Source organism: Heptranchias perlo, unplaced genomic scaffold (genome assembly GCF_035084215.1).
Source record: "Heptranchias perlo isolate sHepPer1 unplaced genomic scaffold, sHepPer1.hap1 HAP1_SCAFFOLD_420, whole genome shotgun sequence".
Classification (NCBI taxonomy): domain Eukaryota; kingdom Metazoa; phylum Chordata; class Chondrichthyes; order Hexanchiformes; family Hexanchidae; genus Heptranchias; species Heptranchias perlo.
Genome location: NW_027139432.1, coordinates 110,001 through 128,393, shown reverse-complemented (window position 1 = coordinate 128,393; position 18,393 = coordinate 110,001). Strand labels below are relative to the sequence as shown.

The 18,393-nt window shown below is 49.5% G+C and overlaps 3 protein-coding genes across 7 annotated transcripts in view; 1 reads left to right on the top strand and 2 right to left on the bottom strand.

Annotated features, from left to right (window-relative positions):
- LOC137312324 (zinc finger protein 271-like) overlaps positions 1-18,393 on the bottom strand; it is a 175,951-nt gene that overhangs the window by 49,003 nt on the left and 108,555 nt on the right. The window lies entirely within an intron of this gene.
- The window catches only part of LOC137312323 (zinc finger protein 180-like), a 20,253-nt gene continuing 2,002 nt past the window's right edge, over positions 143-18,393 (bottom strand). For 3 of the 5 annotated variants that reach the window (XM_067978908.1, XM_067978907.1, XM_067978909.1), the window contains one exon: positions 143-4,643. In XM_067978908.1, the coding sequence (XP_067835009.1) occupies positions 3,391-4,290 (900 nt within the window). In that variant the 5' untranslated portion in view covers positions 4,291-4,643 and the 3' untranslated portion in view covers positions 143-3,390. The remainder of the gene's footprint in view (positions 4,644-18,393) is intronic. The other 2 variants (XR_010960692.1, XR_010960693.1) reach the window with 2 other exon arrangements.
- The window catches only part of LOC137312325 (uncharacterized), a 21,833-nt gene continuing 10,815 nt past the window's right edge, over positions 7,376-18,393 (top strand). Inside the window, exon 1 of the mRNA XM_067978912.1 lies at positions 7,376-7,541. Within this exon, the coding sequence (XP_067835013.1) occupies positions 7,376-7,541 (166 nt within the window). The remainder of the gene's footprint in view (positions 7,542-18,393) is intronic.

Below are 18,393 nucleotides of genomic sequence, written 5' to 3'. Positions count from 1 at the left end.
AAAATCATGAAGGGCCCAGACAGAGTAGATAGAGTGAAACTGTTCCCATTGGCGGAAGGGACATGAACCAAAGGGCATAGATTTAAGGTGATTGGCAAAAGAAGCAAAGGTGACATGAGTAGAAACTTCTTTACACAGCGAGTGGTTGGAATCTTTGATTTTTGTGCTTTGCATGTGATGAAATTTCATTATTTTACAGACTGTATCTTAAGAGTGGGGTTAAAAGTTCAGTGTTTTTGACGCCAGGAATCTGGTGCAGCCGTTGTTAAATTTATCAAAGCAGGCAATTGTCGCCATTTATCACAAGAACGCCCGAACTGGTTATGCGATCAAGATGAAAGTAACGCAACGAGGGACAGTTGATACAACACGAAAGGCATCGGGCTATGACAAAAATCCCCACCGTTTTGCTTTTCCAACATAAAGCGTGCGCCATTTATTCTCTGAACATAGAAACAGTCTGGTCTCGCTCACTACAGAAATCTCCATGTCACAGCGAATTCGCCTTTCAGGATCTTGTCTGTCAAGATGAATTGTGATTTCCGTGAAGCCAATGTTCCATTCCTTTATAAGTTTCATGTGCCTGCTCTCCGATCACAAGGTTTTTTTTAGTCCACAGGGTAAATGGTGGAATATCAGCCCTGCTCAGCCGGCAATGATCACGGTACATTTTCTTGCAGACAAAACACACATTGAAACCCTGGAACATTGAGGCAATGAATCCTGAGGAAAAATAAAATAAGGGCTCGAATCAATCTAACCAATAGCACCATCAAGACAAGTGAAGAGGTCACCTGCGAAACCAGTAATTCACTGAGCTAAACCTTGAGGCTGCAGTGACCAATATAACAGCTGTCTACTGTCAGTTTACTTTTCCAAAATGAATGGTTGAAACTTGCAGGAGTGAAAATCCAACGAGCCGGTCTTCACTCTTAAACCAGCAACTGTGAAGTTAAGAGAAACGTGCCAGAGAAATACTCGATTTCAGCGCGGTGTCACTGGGCCAGAGTAAAGCTCAGTTAATATGATCGCTGAGTGGCGAGAGGGTGGATTTGGAATTCCTGAGAGACCGCACTGCGCATTTTCCAGATCTGCTTGGAGCACCAATCCCTTCAATTCATCACTTACAGGGACAATTCGATTCTCGGTTTCTTTTCCCTGAACTTGACGAGATCTTAAAAATTGAGAGCGACCAATATCAAAGCGAACCTCGTCACCGACATGCTCACAGATACAGAGCGGCCACACTCTGCTTCAGTGAGATGAAAACCCAGAGCGGTTTCAAGGTCGAATGTAATTGGAAGCAAAGCTCGTTCAATGAAAGTGCAGCTCATTGAGGTGCCTTTAAAGTCCTGATTGTTTGAACTGAAATTCTTCCGAAAGCGCTTGAGATTCAGGTGGAGTGATTTGGGGATTTATTTTTCCTCTTTGCAAAGTTTGAACCGCACGTCAAGATCAAAAGTCTAGGGTTAAATTAGGGCTTCTCCAGGGTATGACCCTCGAATCGAGAATTATCCCCCGACCTCAATGAGCCCAGAAACAAGAACGTGTCACTGACACATTCTATGAGAGGGCTGACTGTTTCATGAAAAGGCATTTTTGAAGAGACTTCCTGATCAGTTCTGTGTTGGCTCCTGAACAAAACACAAACACCGCAATGTGCGTTTTTCCGTCTAAAATTCACTAAACACCACAAATTAAACAAAGGCAGTGCTGGGAGTTGAACCCAGGATCTCTTGTTTACTGAACAAGCGCTTTAACCAACTAAGCCACGGTGCTAATTCATGGTACTGTTTCCCACCTCCTCTCATTAATATCTATCAGCTACACATCACATTCTGTTGTGGGTTCAGACTGTTTGATCTTTGTCGATTTCGCTTGCCCGTTTCCCTGTGAATCCCGATACTGACTGCGTTTCAGGCTGTGTTTATCTTTCTGTGTCCAAAGGTGCTTTGATCGACGAATGAATATTTGTGCTTGTGTTTGTTACTTTAAATAAATTCGGGATGGACAATTCTCGCTCTGACACTGAAGAACTAATTGAGTAAATTTCACAGTGAAGAGTTGTTTATTGTGGTGCTGAAACGAAAAAACGTAAAAGGTGCAAAGAGGGAAAACGAGAAAAACTTGTGAGTGAAATTAAGGACAACTTTCAAGGTTTTTACACGTACATTAAGAGAAAGAAGGGTGACTAAGAGTAATGGGGGCCCCTTAAAGACAAATGGAGGTGATATTGTAATTGAAAAATCAGGAAATAGCAGCCTTTTTTGACACTCACAGAAAAGCATGAGGATAATGTACCAGAGACACGAGGAAAACTGAAAATAAATCAAGGGGATTCAGTGTAAGTAAAATAATGGTATTGGAGAAAACAATTAGACTAAAGATAAACAAATCTCCAGGACCTGATGTTTACCATCCCAGGGGACTAAGGGGAACAGGTGAGGAAATTGTATATGCTTTTGTCATGATCGCTCAAAACTCTATTGATTCAGGAATAATTCCATGGATTGAAAAATTTCAAATGTCATTCCATTAATTAGGAAGGGTAGGAGAGATAAAACAGGGTTATAACTTTGAAACAATGAAGTTTTTTTCAGTTATTTCCCATTTCCACCCTCACCAGTTTTATACAGTAACAGGTAACAATGTTTGAGGGATGTGATGTCCAGTGTTGGTGGAATCAGTGTAATTTAACTTGATACATTGAAGAATCTCTTGTCTATCCCAGGCTCTTATCTTAGGTTTAGACCCTCACCTAGTTTAAAATTGGTCACTCACTGATATAAATAAACCAGTAACAATCCCGAAACCTCAGCGGGGATATTTGTTCCGATACTGAATGACGGTCCCAATTTCCACTGAAATTCTCAATCAGCAAATCCCAGAGGCTGTTTCGGGTTTGACAAACTGTGAAACAGATTGTTTTAAAAGCCGGAAAGAGGGAAAAACTGGTGGTTGATATGAAGTGTTATACATTATCTCTTTCTGTTTCAGATTTACAATTTCTCCTTGTGTGTTACTCAAAGGAGAGGCTATAACGGAGCCCAGTGACTGGGTAACGAGCTGCACTGAGTCATTGGCCTGTGTTACAGACCGGCTCGTTGGACCTGCTCATTTCGTGAACTCGCTGGTGTCTCAGCACGTGTGATGACTGAGTGAATCCCTTCCCACACACGGAGCAGGTGAACAGTCTCTCAACCAATGGGCATGCGATGATGTGACAGCAGTTCATTTCTGCTTTTAAAGCTCTTCTCACAGTCACTGCATTAAAAGGTCACTCAATAGTGTGAACAAGTTAATGTTTCAGAAAGTGGGATGATCGAGTGAATCTCTTCCCACACACGGAGCAGGTGAACAGTCTCTCCCCAGTGTGAGTGCGTCGATGTCTCAGCAGTTCGTTTCTGATTTTAAATCTCTTCCCACAGTCAGAACATTTAAAGGTCTCTCAGTGTGAACTCGCTGGTGTTTCAGCAGGGTGGATGACCAAGTGAATCCCTTCCCACACACGGAGCAGGAGAACGGCCTCTCCCCAGTGTGAGTACGTTGGTGTGTCAGCAGATTAAATTTGCTTTTATACCTCTTCTCACAGTCAGAACATTTAAAAGGTCTCTCATCGGAGTGAACTCGCTGGTGTCTCTGCAGGTTGGATGACCGAGTGAATCTCTTCCCACACACGGAGCAGGTGAACGGCCTCTCCCCAGTGTGAACTCGCTGGTGTTTCAGCAGGGTGGATGACCCAGCGAATCCCTTCCCATACACTGAGCAGGAGAACGGCCTCTCCCCAGTGTGGGTGCGTTGGTGTGTCAGCAGATTAAATTTGCTTTTAAACCTCTTCTCACAGACAGAACATTTAAAAGGTCTCTCATCGGAGTGAACTCGCTGGTGTCTCAGCAGGATGAATGACCGAGTGAATCTCATCCCACACAAGGTGCAGGTGAACGGCCTCTCCCCAGTGTGAACTCGCTGGTGTTTCAGCAGGTTGGATGACTGAGTGAATCTCTTCCCACACACGGTGCAGATGAACGGCCTCTCCCCAGTGTGAGTGCGTTGGTGTCTCAGCAGTTCAATTTTGCTTTTAAACCTCTTCTCACAGTCAGAACACTTAAAAGATCTCTCATCAGAGTGAACTCGCTGGTGTGTCAGCAGGATGGATGACCGAGTGAATCTCTTCCCACACAAGGAGCAGGTGAACGGCCTCTCCCCAGTGTGACTGTGTTGATGAATTTCCAGCCTGGACGGGTAATTGAATCCCTTCCCACAGTCCCCACATTTCCACGGTTTCTCCATGGTCTGGGTGTCCTTGTGTCTCTCCAGGTTGATGATCAGTTGAAGCCTCGTCCACACACAGAACACGTGTACGGTTTCTCCCCACTGTGAATGGTGCGGTGTTTTTTCTGGCTGTGTAACTGGTTAAAGCTCTTTCCACAGTCAGTGCACTGGAACACTCTCACTCGGGTGTGTGTATGTCTCGGTGCTTTTCCACTCACACTGATGTCTAAAATCATCTCCCACAGACAGAACAGACAAACATTTCTCCTTCCACATTCAAAGGTCGATGATATTCAGGTCCTGATGAATCGAGTGACTCTGTCAGATCTTGACGTGATCTTTGGTTTGAGTTTCCCTCTGCAAATCCTCCCCTGTAAAAGTAGTTTATAAAAGTTATCACTGTAATTACAGGATAGAAATTCAGATCAGATAACTTTACTTTCTATGGAACATTATTTCCTCTCTCATTCCTCAAAGCTGTAAATCCCCGTCCCACACACTCTCCCTCCTCCCTGTGCTGAAATCCAAACCCATCGCATCATCTTTCAGTGGCCCTAAACCATAAGTGAAAGGGTGTGAGAGAGAGTGTGAGAGAGTGAGTGTGAGTGTGTGAAAGAGTGTGAGTACAGCAGTGGGCTGGGTGTGGAGAATGAAGTGGGGCAGGTGGAGCATGTTTCAGTGGGGCAGCAGTGATCATAATCTCATTTGGTTTAGAACAGTTATGGAAAAGGACAGGGGACAGTCAAATGTGAAAATTCTGAACTGGAGGAGGGCTCATTCCAGTGAGTTAAAAAGGGATCTTGTCCAGGTGGATTGGTATCAAAAATTGGCAGGCAGAACAGTAATTGAACAGTGGGAGGCCTTCAAGGAGGAGTTGGTTTGGGTACAGAGTAGACAGATTCCCACGAGGAGGAAAGGAACAGCATCCAAAGCTAGAGCTCCCTGGATGACTAAAGGTATAGAGATCACCATTTCTCCTTAATTTACAGACGCCCCCTGACCGATCACCATTTCTCCTTCATTTACAGACACTCCCTGACCGATCACCATTTCTCCTTCATTTACAGACGCTCCCTGACCGATCACCATTTCTCCTTCATTTACAGACGCTCCCTGACCGATCACCATTCCTCCTTCATTTCCAGACGCTCCCTGACCGATCACCATTCCTCCTTCATTTCCAGACGCTCCCTGGCCGATCACCATTTCCCCTTCATTTACAGACGCTCCCTGATCGATCACCATTTCTCCTTCATTTACAGACGCTCCCTGACCGATCCCCATTTCCCCTTCATTTACAGACGCTCCCTGACCGATCCCCATTTCCCCTTCATTTCCCGGCGGGTAGTGAGGGGGGGATAATGTTCACTGTTTTATATTCGGGTCTGGGGCCGCACTCGGGGTTTGTAAAGCCTGAGCCTGGGCCTGAGCCCGGACCCGGGCCCCGGGGTTTATTGAGCCTCTTGCTCCGATCCTCTGACCTGCACCGAACGCGCTCCTCCCGCAGCCTCGACTGGCCGCGCATGCTCAGGACACACTGACCGGTAATGAGTCACTACTGCGCCTGCGCACTGGGCTCCACTGATTCAGATAGGGCACAATCTGTACCGCGCTGCATGCTGGGTGATGCAGCCGCCATTAATGATCTTAATATCAGGCCGAAAAACAAAGACATTGGAAGCAGATAATTCAAGTGTTTAATTTATTTTCTAAATAATTGAATCGTTGAATTCATTAAATAATCAATTGTTTAATTTATTACATAAACAATTCAATAGTTTAATTCATTATATAAATATTCCTTTGTTTAATTTATTATGTAAAGAATTCAATATTTCGTTGAATTATTTATATAATAAATTAAAGACGAGACTTCTTTATGTAATAAAGTAAACAATTGATTATGTGTATGTATATAATAAATGAAACACTTGATTATTTGTATAATAAATGAAACACTTGATTATTTATATGATAAATAATGTTTTGAAAGTCTTCATTCAATAAATTAAATAATGGATTATTGATATGATTAAATAAACACTTGAATCTTTGTATGATAAGTTAAACCTGTGAATTAATTATATAATTTAAACACGACCTCTTTATATAATAAATTTAACACGTGTGATTTATGTAATAAATTAAGCTGTTGAATTATTTATATAATAAATTAAACACGAATTATTTACATAATGAATTAAACCATTGTTTCTTCATAGAATAAATTTAACACTGGAATTATTTATATAATAAATTAAACAATTGATTTTTTATATAATAAATTAGACATGCATTATTATATAATAAATTAAACTATTGAATTATTTGGATACTTAAGTTATTATGAAAATAATTCAATAGTTTAATTTAACAACTGATGTAGTTATGTAAGAAATTAAACAATTGATTATTTATATAATGAATTAAACTATTGAATTATTTATATAATAAATGAAACAGTTGAATTATTTAAATAATAAATTAAACAAATGAAGTATTTACGTAATAAATTATACACTTGAATGCTTCATATAATAAATTAAACACTTGTTTGTTTGTATAATAAATTCACCAATTGAATTATTTATACAATAAATTAAACAACGGAGCTATTTACATCGTAAATTATACACTTCAATTATTATATAATTAAACTACTGAATTATTGATCAAATATATTAATCAATTTAATTATTCATATAATAAATTAAATAATTCAATAATTTACATAAAAATTAAACACTTGAATTATTTATAAAATATTAAACAATTGAACTATATACATAATAAATTTAGCTATTGAATTTTTTATACAATAAATTAAACTCTTGGTTATTTACATAATAAATTAATCAATCGAATAATTTAAACTATTGACTTCTCTTTGTAATAAATGAAACATTTGAAGTATTCATTTAATAAATTAAACACTTGAAAACAATTAAATTATTGATATAATAAAATAAGCAATTCATTATTTATTTAATGAATTAAAATATTGAGTTATTTATATTACATTTTAAACTTTTCAATTATTTATATAATAAATGAAGCCAGCTTGGACAAAATGGAGGCAAGTGCAGAGTCCGTCTTGGACAAAATGGCGGCCGGCGCGGCCACCATCTTGGAAAAAATGGCAGCAAGCACGGCCGCCATCTTGGAAAACATGGCGGCAGGCGCTGCCGCCATCTGGGATAAAATGGCGGCAAGCACGGCCACCATCTTGGAAAAAATGGCCACCGCCGCCGCCATCTTATCAGATGGCGGCAAGCGGCCGACAGAGTGTCCCCAGTGATCCCGCAGTGACCCCAGAATGTCCCAGTGACCCCAGAGTGATGCCGGGGTCCTAGAGTGCACCCAGTCAGCCCAGAGTGAGGCCAGGGTGCAGCCGGGGATCCCAGAGCGATGCCAGAGCGTCGGCCTTTGCGTTTGGGCCACCAGAACAACCACCACCACAACTGTACTGTACGTGTACAGCACAGAGTGGGTAAAAGGGAACGATTCACTCCTGTCTGGTACTGTACGGCCCGTGTGTGTCTCAGTGTCAGCTCCTGTTCATGTACAGCACACAGTGGGTAAAAGGGAACGATTCACTGAGAGATTGCAATGTTGAGTGTAACGTTTATTTGAGGGGTTCAGTCCCTAAACGGGCTGTGTTTTGACAGACACTTTTTACAGTGAGGAGTTGAGTTTAGTTTAGGGAGGTGGGTACAATCCGTGTCTGGGACTCACTGGCCCTGTGAAATATTGAATTTTGCTCACAATATGGTGTGTTTGGATTAATGGGGGACAAGGTTTAACTGCACTGGGCTGGATTGTTTTATAAATCTCTCATTGACTGGGTCCTTCAGACCAGGATGGGAGCTGCTTCTCTCTCTCTGTGAACACCCTGAGGCAGTGAAACACTCTCTGACAAACTGTTCACAGGAAACAACCCATCAGACATGGGGAATAGACAAAAAACTGGGACTGGAAATGAGCCTCCCACCAACAGAGCAGAGAGAAGGAGGAAATCATCACACCTTCAAGATCTGGATCTGTTTTGTCTTTGGAGCAGGTTCTGGTTAATTTTACTGCTTTAAAGTTATGTTATGGGACCAGTGAGACTGAGACACACACACACACACACACACACACACACACACACACTGTACAGTCAGGAGACACGTGTCCCTTGTACAGACATTGGGATTGAATTGAGCTGAGCTGTGCCACAAATGAATATGGGATTAAAATCTCAAATTCCAATCAGTTTGCTCCCGAGCTTCCCCATGTGTCTGTGTGGTTCCATTACAATACAATTTCACATGGGGGCCCAAAATGGCTTCGGAATTAACACTATTTCTTTCTGAGTTGTCCGTGACCTTTTCAAAAATTAAACTTCAAACTAAGAAAACATTTGGAGGCTGTTTTCACATTTGGGCCCTCTGCGTGCTGCAGGACGCTCCCTGAAAGAGCTTTTAATTTCAATTAAGACCCGAGATATGTCACATTGTCAGCCTCTGAATAATAGTTTGATCCACTTTGTGTTATTTCTGAAAAGTTGCACTTGCAATGAACGAAGGGAGGAATTTGGGCTCGAACAGATGGTGATATTCTGGCATGACGGAGCTGGGCAGAGATGAGCGATTGGATCCACAGCATTCCTGCCCTCCCCACCATCTTCTTTAACTTATATTTTTGTATTGCTTGAAACAGCATGTAAGGGGTTAACTTCTGATACCATATAAAGTTTGTTACTGTGTGTCTCAGTGTGAGCTCCTGTACATGTACAGCACATGGTGGGTTAAAGGGAACGATTCACTCCTGTCTGGTACTGTACGGCACGTGTGTGTCTCAGTGTCAGCTCCTGTACATGTACAGTACATAGTGGGTAAAAGGGAACGATTCACTCCTGTCTGGTACTGTACGGCCCGTGTGTGTCTCAGTGTCAGCTCCTGTACATGTACAGCACACAGAGAGAGATAGAGAGAGACAGAGAGAGAGAGAGAGAGAGAGACAGAGACAGAGAGAGACAAAGAGAGAGAGAGAGACAAACAAAGAGAGAGAGAGACAAAGAGAGAGAGAGAGACAAACAAAGAGAGAGAGAGACAAAGAGAGAGAGAGAGACAAAGAGAGAGAGAGAGACAAAGAGAGAGAGAGACAGAGAGAGAGAGAGAGAGACAGAGAGAGACAGAGACAGAGACAGAGAGAGAGAGAGAGAGAGAGACAGCGAAAAACACAGCGGGAGAGTGGGAGATAGGCAGAGAGACAGCGAGGGGGACAGAGAGGTAGTGAGAAAAACAGAGAGAGAGAGAGAGAAAGAGAGCGAGGGGGAGAGAGAGAAAGAGACAGAGAGGGCGAAGGACAGAGAGCGAAGGGGAGAGAGGCAGAGGGGGAAAGAGAGCGAGGGGGAAAGAGAGCGAGGGGGAAAGAGAGCGAGGGGAAAGAGAGCGAGGGGGAAAGAGAGCGAGGGGGAAAGAGAGCGAGGGGGAAAGAGAGCGAGGGGGAAAGAGAGCGAGGGGGAAAGAGAGCGAGGGGGAAAGAGAGCGAGGGGGAAAGAGAGCGAGGGGGAAAGAGAGCGAGGGGGAAAGAGAGCGAGGGGGAAAGAGAGCGAGGGGGAAAGAGAGCGAGGGGGAAAGAGAGCGAGGGGGAAAGAGAGCGAGGGGGAAAGAGAGCGAGGGGGAAAGAGAGCGAGGGGGAAAGAGAGCGAGGGGGAAAGAGAGCGAGGGGGAAAGAGAGCGAGGGGGAAAGAGAGCGAGGGGGAAAGAGAGCGAGGGGGAAAGAGAGCGAGGGGGAAAGAGAGCGAGGGGGAAAGAGAGCGAGGGGGAAAGAGAGCGAGGGGGAAAGAGAGCGAGGGGGAAAGAGAGCGAGGGGGAAAGAGAGCGAGGGGGAAAGAGAGCGAGGGGGAAAGAGAGCGAGGGGGAAAGAGAGCGAGGGGGAAAGAGAGCGAGGGGGAAAGAGAGCGAGGGGGAAAGAGAGCGAGGGGGAAAGAGAGCGAGGGGGAAAGAGAGCGAGGGGGAAAGAGAGCGAGGGGGAAAGAGAGCGAGGGGGAAAGAGAGCGAGGGGGAAAGAGAGCGAGGGGGAAAGAGAGCGAGGGGGAAAGAGAGCGAGGGGGAAAGAGAGCGAGGGGGAAAGAGAGCGAGGGGGAAAGAGAGCGAGGGGGAAAGAGAGCGAGGGGGAAAGAGAGCGAGGGGGAAAGAGAGCGAGGGGGAAAGAGAGCGAGGGGGAAAGAGAGCGAGGGGGAAAGAGAGCGAGGGGGAAAGAGAGCGAGGGGGAAAGAGAGCGAGGGGGAAAGAGAGCGAGGGGGAAAGAGAGCGAGGGGGAAAGAGAGCGAGGGGGAAAGAGAGCGAGGGGGAAAGAGAGCGAGGGGGAAAGAGAGCGAGGGGGAAAGAGAGCGAGGGGGAAAGAGAGCGAGGGGGAAAGAGAGCGAGGGGGAAAGAGAGCGAGGGGGAAAGAGAGCGAGGGGGAAAGAGAGCGAGGGGGAAAGAGAGCGAGGGGGAAAGAGAGCGAGGGGGAAAGAGAGCGAGGGGGAAAGAGAGCGAGGGGGAAAGAGAGCGAGGGGGAAAGAGAGCGAGGGGGAAAGAGAGCGAGGGGGAAAGAGAGCGAGGGGGAAAGAGAGCGAGGGGGAAAGAGAGCGAGGGGGAAAGAGAGCGAGGGGGAAAGAGAGCGAGGGGGAAAGAGAGCGAGGGGGAAAGAGAGCGAGGGGGAAAGAGAGCGAGGGGGAAAGAGAGCGAGGGGGAAAGAGAGCGAGGGGGAAAGAGAGCGAGGGGGAAAGAGAGCGAGGGGGAAAGAGAGCGAGGGGGAAAGAGAGCGAGGGGGAAAGAGAGCGAGGGGGAAAGAGAGCGAGGGGGAAAGAGAGCGAGGGGGAAAGAGAGCGAGGGGGAAAGAGAGCGAGGGGGAAAGAGAGCGAGGGGGAAAGAGAGCGAGGGGGAAAGAGAGCGAGGGGGAAAGAGAGCGAGGGGGAAAGAGAGCGAGGGGGAAAGAGAGCGAGGGGGAAAGAGAGCGAGGGGGAAAGAGAGCGAGGGGGAAAGAGAGCGAGGGGGAAAGAGAGCGAGGGGGAAAGAGAGCGAGGGGGAAAGAGAGCGAGGGGGAAAGAGAGCGAGGGGGAAAGAGAGCGAGGGGGAAAGAGAGCGAGGGGGAAAGAGAGCGAGGGGGAAAGAGAGCGAGGGGGAAAGAGAGCGAGGGGGAAAGAGAGCGAGGGGGGAAAGAGAGCGAGGGGGAAAGAGAGCGAGGGGGGAAAGAGAGCGAGGGGGAAAGAGAGCGAGGGGGAAAGAGAGCGAGGGGGAAAGAGAGCGAGGGGGGAAAGAGAGGCGAGGGGGAAAGAGAGCGAGGGGGAAAGAGAGCGAGGGGGAGAAAGAGAGCGAGGGGGAAAGAGAGCGAGGGGGAAGAGAGAGCGAGGGGGAAAGAGAGCGAGGGGAAAGAGAGCGAGGGGGAAAGAGAGCGAGGGGGAAAAGAGAGCGAGGGGGAAAGAGAGCGAGGGGGAAAGAAGAGCGAGGGGGAAAGAGAGCGAGGGGGAAAGAGAGCGAGGGGGAAAGAGAGCGAGGGGGAAAGAGAGCGAGGGGGAAAGAGAGCGAGGGGGAAAGAGAGCGAGGGGGAAAGAGAGCGAGGGGGAAAGAGAGCGAGGGGAAAGAGAGCGAGGGGGAAAGAGAGCGAGGGGGAAAGAGAGCGAGGGGGAAAGAGAGCGAGGGGGGAAAGAGAGCGAGGGGGGAAAGAGAGCGAGGGGGAAAGAGAGCGAGGGGAAAGAGAGCGAGGGGGAAAGAGAGCGAGGGGGAAAGAGAGCGAGGGGGAAGAGAGCGAGGGGGAAAGAGAGCGAGGGGGGAAAGAGAGCGAGGGGGAAAGAGAGCGAGGGGGGAAAGAGAGCGAGGGGGAAAGAGAGCGAGGGGGAAAGAGAGCGAGGGGGAAAGAGAGCGAGGGGGAAAGAGAGCGAGGGGGAAAGAGAGCGAGGGGGGAAAGAGAGCGAGGGGGAAAGAGAGCGAGGGGGAAAGAGAGCGAGGGGGAAAGAGAGCGAGGGGGAAAGAGAGCGAGGGGGAAAGAGAGCGAGGGGAAAGAGAGCGAGGGGGAAGAGAGCGAGGGGAAAGAGAGCGAGGGGGAAAGAGAGCGAGGGGGAAAGAGAGCGAGGGGGGAAAGAGAGCGAGGGGGAAAGAGAGCGAGGGGGAAAAGAGAGCGAGGGGGGAAAGAGAGCGAGGGGGAAAGAGAGCGAGGGGGAAAGAGAGCGAGGGGGAAAGAGAGCGAGGGGGAAAGAGAGCGAGGGGGAAAGAGAGCGAGGGGGAAAGAGAGCGAGGGGGAGGAAGAGAGCGAGGGGAAGAGAGCGAGGGGGAGAAAGAGAGCGAGGGGGAAAGAGAGCGAGGGGGAAAGAGAGCGAGGGGGAAAGAGAGCGAGGGGGAGACAGGGGGGGGGGGGAGACAGAGGGGGGGGGAGAGACAGAGGGGGGGGAGGAGACAGAGGGGGGGGGGAGACAGAGGGGGGGGGGGAGACAGAGGGGGGGGGGGAGACAGAGGGGGGGGGGGAGACAGAGGGGGGGGGGGAGACAGAGGGGGGGGGGGAGACAGAGGGGGGGGGGAGACAGAGGGGGGGGGGAGACAGAGGGGGGGGGGGGAGACAGAGGGGGGGGGGAGACAGAGGGGGGGGGGGAGACAGGGGGGGGGGGAGACAGAGGGGGGGGGGAGACAGAGGGGGGGGGGGGAGACAGAGGGGGGGGGGAGACAGAGGGGGGGGGGGAGACAGAGGGGGGGGGAGACAGAGGGGGGGGGGGAGACAGAGGGGGGGGGGGAGACAGAGGGGGGGGGGGGAGACAGAGGGGGGGGGAGACAGAGGGGGGGGGGAGACAGAGGGGGGGGAGACAGAGGGGGGGGAGACAGAGGGGGGGAAGACAGAGGGGGGGGAGACAGAGGGGGGGGGAGACAGAGGGGGGGGGAGACAGAGGGGGGGGAGACAGAGGGGGGGGGAGACAGAGGGGGGGGAGACAGAGGGGGGGGAGACAGAGGGGGGGGGAGACAGAGGGGGGGGAGACAGAGGGGGGGGAGACAGAGGGGGGGGAGACAGAGGGGGGGGAGACAGAGGGGGGGGAGACAGAGGGGGGGGGAGACAGAGGGGGGGGAGACAGAGGGGGGGGGGAGACAGAGGGGGGGGGGGAGACAGAGGGGGGGAGACTGCGAAAAACACAGCGGGAGAGTGGAGATAGGCAGAGAGACAGCGAGGGGGACAGATAGGTAGTGAGGAAAACAGAGAGAGAGAGAAAGAGAGCGAGGGGGAGAGAGATAGAAACAGAACGAGAGAGAGGCAGAGAAAAAGGCAAAGACAGGGCGAGAGAGGCAGAGAGAGCGAGACAGAGAGAGGGATAAAGAGGCAGAGGGACAGAGAGGCAGAGGGACAGAGAGGCAGAGGGACAGAGAGGCAGAGGGACAGAGAGGCAGAGGGACAAAGAGGCAGAGGGACAAAGAGGCAGAGGGACAAAGAGGCAGAGGGACAAGAGGCAGAGGGACAAAGAGGCAGAGGGACAAAGAGGCAGAGGGACAAAGAGGCAGAGGACAAAGAGGCAGAGGGACAGGGAGAGAGGACAGGGAGAGAGGGACAGGGAGGAGAGGGACAGGGAGAGAGGGACAGGGAGAGAGGGACAGGGAGAGAGGGACAGGGAGAGAGGACAGGGAGAGAGGGACAGGGAGAGAGGGACAGGGAGAGAGGGACAGGAGAGAGGGACAGGAGAGAGGGACAGGGAGAGAGGGACAGGGAGAGAGGGACAGGGAGAGAGGGACAGGGAGAGAGGGACAGGGAGAGAGGGACAGGGAGAGAGGGACAGGGAGAGAGGGACAGGGAGAGAGGGACAGGGAGAGAGGGACAGGGAGAGAGGGACAGGGAGAGAGGGACAGGGAGAGAGGGACAGGGAGAGAGGGACAGGGAGAGAGGACAGGAGAGAGGGACAGGGAGAGAGGGACAGGGAGAGAGGGACAGGGAGAGAGGGACAGGGAGAGAGGGACAGGGAGAGAGGGACAGGGAGAGAGGGACAGGAGAGAGGGACAGGAGAGAGGGACAGAGAGAGAGGGACAGAGAGAGAGGGACAGAGAGAGAGGGACAGAGAGAGAGGGACAGAGAGAGAGGGACAGACGAGAGAGGGACAGAGAGAGAGGGACAGAGAGAGAGGGACAGAGAGAGAGGGACAGAGAGAGAGGGACAGAGAGAGAGGGACAGAGAGAGAGGGACAGAGAGAGAGGGACAGAGAGAGAGGGACAGAGAGAGGACAGAGAGAGAGGGACAGAGAGAGAGGGACAGAGAGAGAGGGACAGAGAGAGGAAGGACAGAGAGGGACAGAGAGAGAGGGACAGAGAGAGAGGGACAGAGAGAGAAGGGACAGAGAGAGAAGGACAGAGAGAGAAGGACAGAGAGAGAAGGACAGAGAGAGAAGGACAGAGAGAGAGACAGAGAGAGAAGGACAGAGAGAGAAGGACAGAGAGAGAAGGACAGAGAGAGAAGGACAGGAGAGAAGAGAGAGAGGACAGAGAGAGAAGGACAGAGAGAGAAGGACAGAGAGAGAAGGACAGAGAGAGAAGGACAGAGAGAGAAAGGACACAGAGAGAAGGACACAGAGAGAAGGACACAGAGAGAAGGACACAGAGAGAGAGGACACAGAGAGAAGGACACAGAGAGAAGGACACAGAGAGAAGGACACAGAGAGAAGGACACAGAGAGGAGACGAAGAAGGACAGAGAGAGAAGGACAGAGAGAGAAGGGACAGAGAGAGAAGGACACAGAGAGAAGGACACAGAGAGAAGGACACAGAGAGAAGGACACAGAGAGAAGGACACAGAGAGAAGGACACAGAGAGAAGGGACACAGAGAGAAGGACACAGAGAGAAGGACACAGAGAGAAGGACACAGAGAGAAGGACACAGAGAGAAGGACACAGAGAGAAGGACACAGAGAGAAGGACACAGAGAGAAGGACACAGAGAGAAGGACACAGAGAGAAGGACACAGAGAGAAGGACACAGAGAGAAGGACACAGAGAGAAGGACACAGAGAGAAGGACACAGAGAGAAGGACACAGAGAGAGAAGGACACAGAGAGAAGGACACAGAGAGAAGGACACAGAGAGAAGGACACAGAGAGAAGGACACAGAGAGAAGGACACAGAGAGAAGGACACAGAGAGAAGGACACAGAGAGAAGGACACAGAGAGAAGGACACAGAGAGAAGGACACAGAGAGAAGGACACAGAGAGAAGGACACAGAGAGAAGGACACAGAGAGAAGGACACAGAGAGAAGGACACAGAGAGAAGGACAGAGAGAGAAGGACACAGAGAGAAGGACAGAGAGAAGGACAGAGAGAGAGAAGGACAGAGAGAAGACAGAGAGAGAAGACAGAGAGAGAAGGACACAGAGAGAAGGACACAGAGAGAGAGGACACAGAGAGAAGGACACAGAGAGAAGGACACAGAGAGAAGGACACAGAGAGAAGGACACAGAGAGAAGGACACAGAGAGAAGGACACAGAGAGAAGGACACAGAGAGAAGGACACAGAGAGAAGGACACAGAGAGAAGGAAGACACAGAGAGAAGGACACAGAGAAGAAGGACACAGAGGAGAAGGACACAGAGAGAAGGACACAGAGAGAAGGACACAGAGAGAAGGACACAGAGAGAAGGACACAGAGAGAAGGACACAGAGAGAAGGACACAGAGAGAGGACACAGAGAGAAGGACAGAAGAGAGAAGGACAGAGAGAGAAGGACAGAGAGAGAAGGACAGAGAGAGAAGGACAGAGAGAGAAGGACAGAGAGAAGACAGAGAGAGAAGGACAGAGAGAGAAGGACAGAGAGAGAAGGACAGCAGAGAGAAGGACACAGAGAGAAGGACACAGAGAGAAGGACAGAGAGAGAAGGACACAGAGAGAAGGACACAGAGAGAAGGACACAGAGAGAAGGACACAGAGAGAAGGACACAGAGAGAAGGACACAGAGAGAAGGACACAGAGAGAAGACGGACACAGAGAGAAGGACACAGAGAGAAGGACACAGAGAGAAGGACACAGAGAGAAGGACACAGAGAGAAGGACACAGAGAGAAGGACACAGAGAGAAGGACACAGAGAGAAGGACACAGAGAGAAGGACACAGAGAGAAGGACACAGAGAGAAGGACACAGAGAGAAGGACACAGAGAGAAGGACACAGAGAGAAGGACACAGAGAGAGAAGGACACAGAGAGAGAAGGACACAGAGAGAGAAGGACACAGAGAGAGAAGGACACAGAGAGAGAGGACACAGAGGAGAAGGACACAGAGAGAAGGACAGCAGAGAGAGAGGACACAGAGAGAGAAGGACACAAGAGAGAAGGACACAGAGAGAAGGACACAGAGAGAAGGACACAGAGAGAGAAGGACACAGAGAGAGAAGGACACAGAGAGAGAAGGACACAGAGAGAAGGAACACAGAGAGAAGGACACAGAGAGAAGGACACAGAGAGAAGGACACAGAGAGAAGGACACAGAGAGAAGGACACAGAGAGAAGGACACAGAGAGAAGGACACAGAGAGAAGGACACAGAGAGAAGGGACACAGAGAGAAGGACACAGAGAGAAGGACACAGAGAGAAGGACACAGAGAGAAGGACACAGAGAGAAGGACACAGAGAGAAGGACACAGAGAGAAGGACACAGAGAGAAGGACACAGAGAGAAGGACACAGAGAGAAGGACACAGAGAGAAGACACAGAGAGAAGGACACAGAGAGAAGGACACAGAGAGAAGGACAGGAGAGAGAAGGACAGAGAGAGAAGGACAGAGAGCAAAGACGAGAGAGAGGCAGAGACAGAAAATAAAAAGACAGAGAGAGTGGGGGGAGAGAGAGAGAATAACAGAGAGAGAGGCAGAGAGATCAAGAGAGAGAGAGAGAGAAAATGACAGAGAGGGGAGAGAGGCAGAGAAAGATAGAGGAACAGAGAGTGAGAGAAAAAGACAGAGCGAGGGGGAGAGAGAGTGTGAGGGGGTCTCCTGCCAGAAAGTGGGACGTGTGTCGGTGAGGGTCCTGCAGGGTGTTTGGGTGATGTGCCTGTCATGGTTGAATAGCTGCCAGTATGTGTGACCTATGAGTTGTGGGTGTGCGGCTTGCAACAGTGGTAATGTGTGAGGGTGAGAGGAAGCATCTGAGTGAAAGAGTTTATTGCGAGGTGGGAGATGGGGGCCCCCCCTTGCTGGTGAGAAGCCATTAAACAGCCCAGAGAGGCCTGGCTGCTCGCAGGAATCGGGTAAATCACCAGGCAGGACCAATCCACTCTCTGCCTCTCTACCACACTCTCTGCCCCTCTCTCTCTTTTTATCTCTCTCTGTCCCCCTCTCTCCTTCTGCCTCTCGCACTGTCTGTTTTTCTCTCTCTGACTCTCTCCCCGCTCTGCCTTTTTCTCTCTCTCTCTCTGCCTCTCGCCCCTCTCTCTCTCTGTCCTTTTCTCTCTCTCTGCCCCTCTCTCTGTTGTCTCTCTGAATTTCTCTTGATTGAAAAGTACTCAGGTACGGTACGGCCCGTGTGTGTCTCAGTGTCAGCTCCTGTACATGCACAGCACACAGTGGGTAAAAGGGAACAATTCACTGAGAGATTGCAATGTTGAGTGTAACGGTTATTTGAGGGGTTCAGTCCCGAAACGGGCTGTGTTTTGACAGACACTTTTTAAAGGAGTTGAGTTTAGTTTAGGGAGGTGGGTACAATCTGTGTCTGGGACTCACTGGCCCTGTGAAATATTGAATTTTGCTCACAATATGGTGTGTTTGGATTAATAGGGGACAAGGTTTAACTGCACTGGGCTGGATTGTTTTATAAATCTCTCATTGACTGGGTCTTTCAGACCAGGATGGGAGCTGCTTCTCTCTCTCTCTCTCTCTCTCTGTAAACACCCTGAGGCAGTGAAACACTCTCTGACAAACTGTTCACAGGAAACAACCCATCAGACATGGGGAATAGACAAATACCTGGGACTGGAAATGAGCCTCCCACCAACAGAGCAGAGAGAAGGAGGAAATCATCACACCTTCAAGATCTGGATCGGTTTTGTCTTTGGAGCAGGTTCGGGTTAATTTTACTGCTTTAAAGTTATGTTATGGGACCAGTGAGACTGAGACACACACACACACACACACACTGTACAGTCAGGAG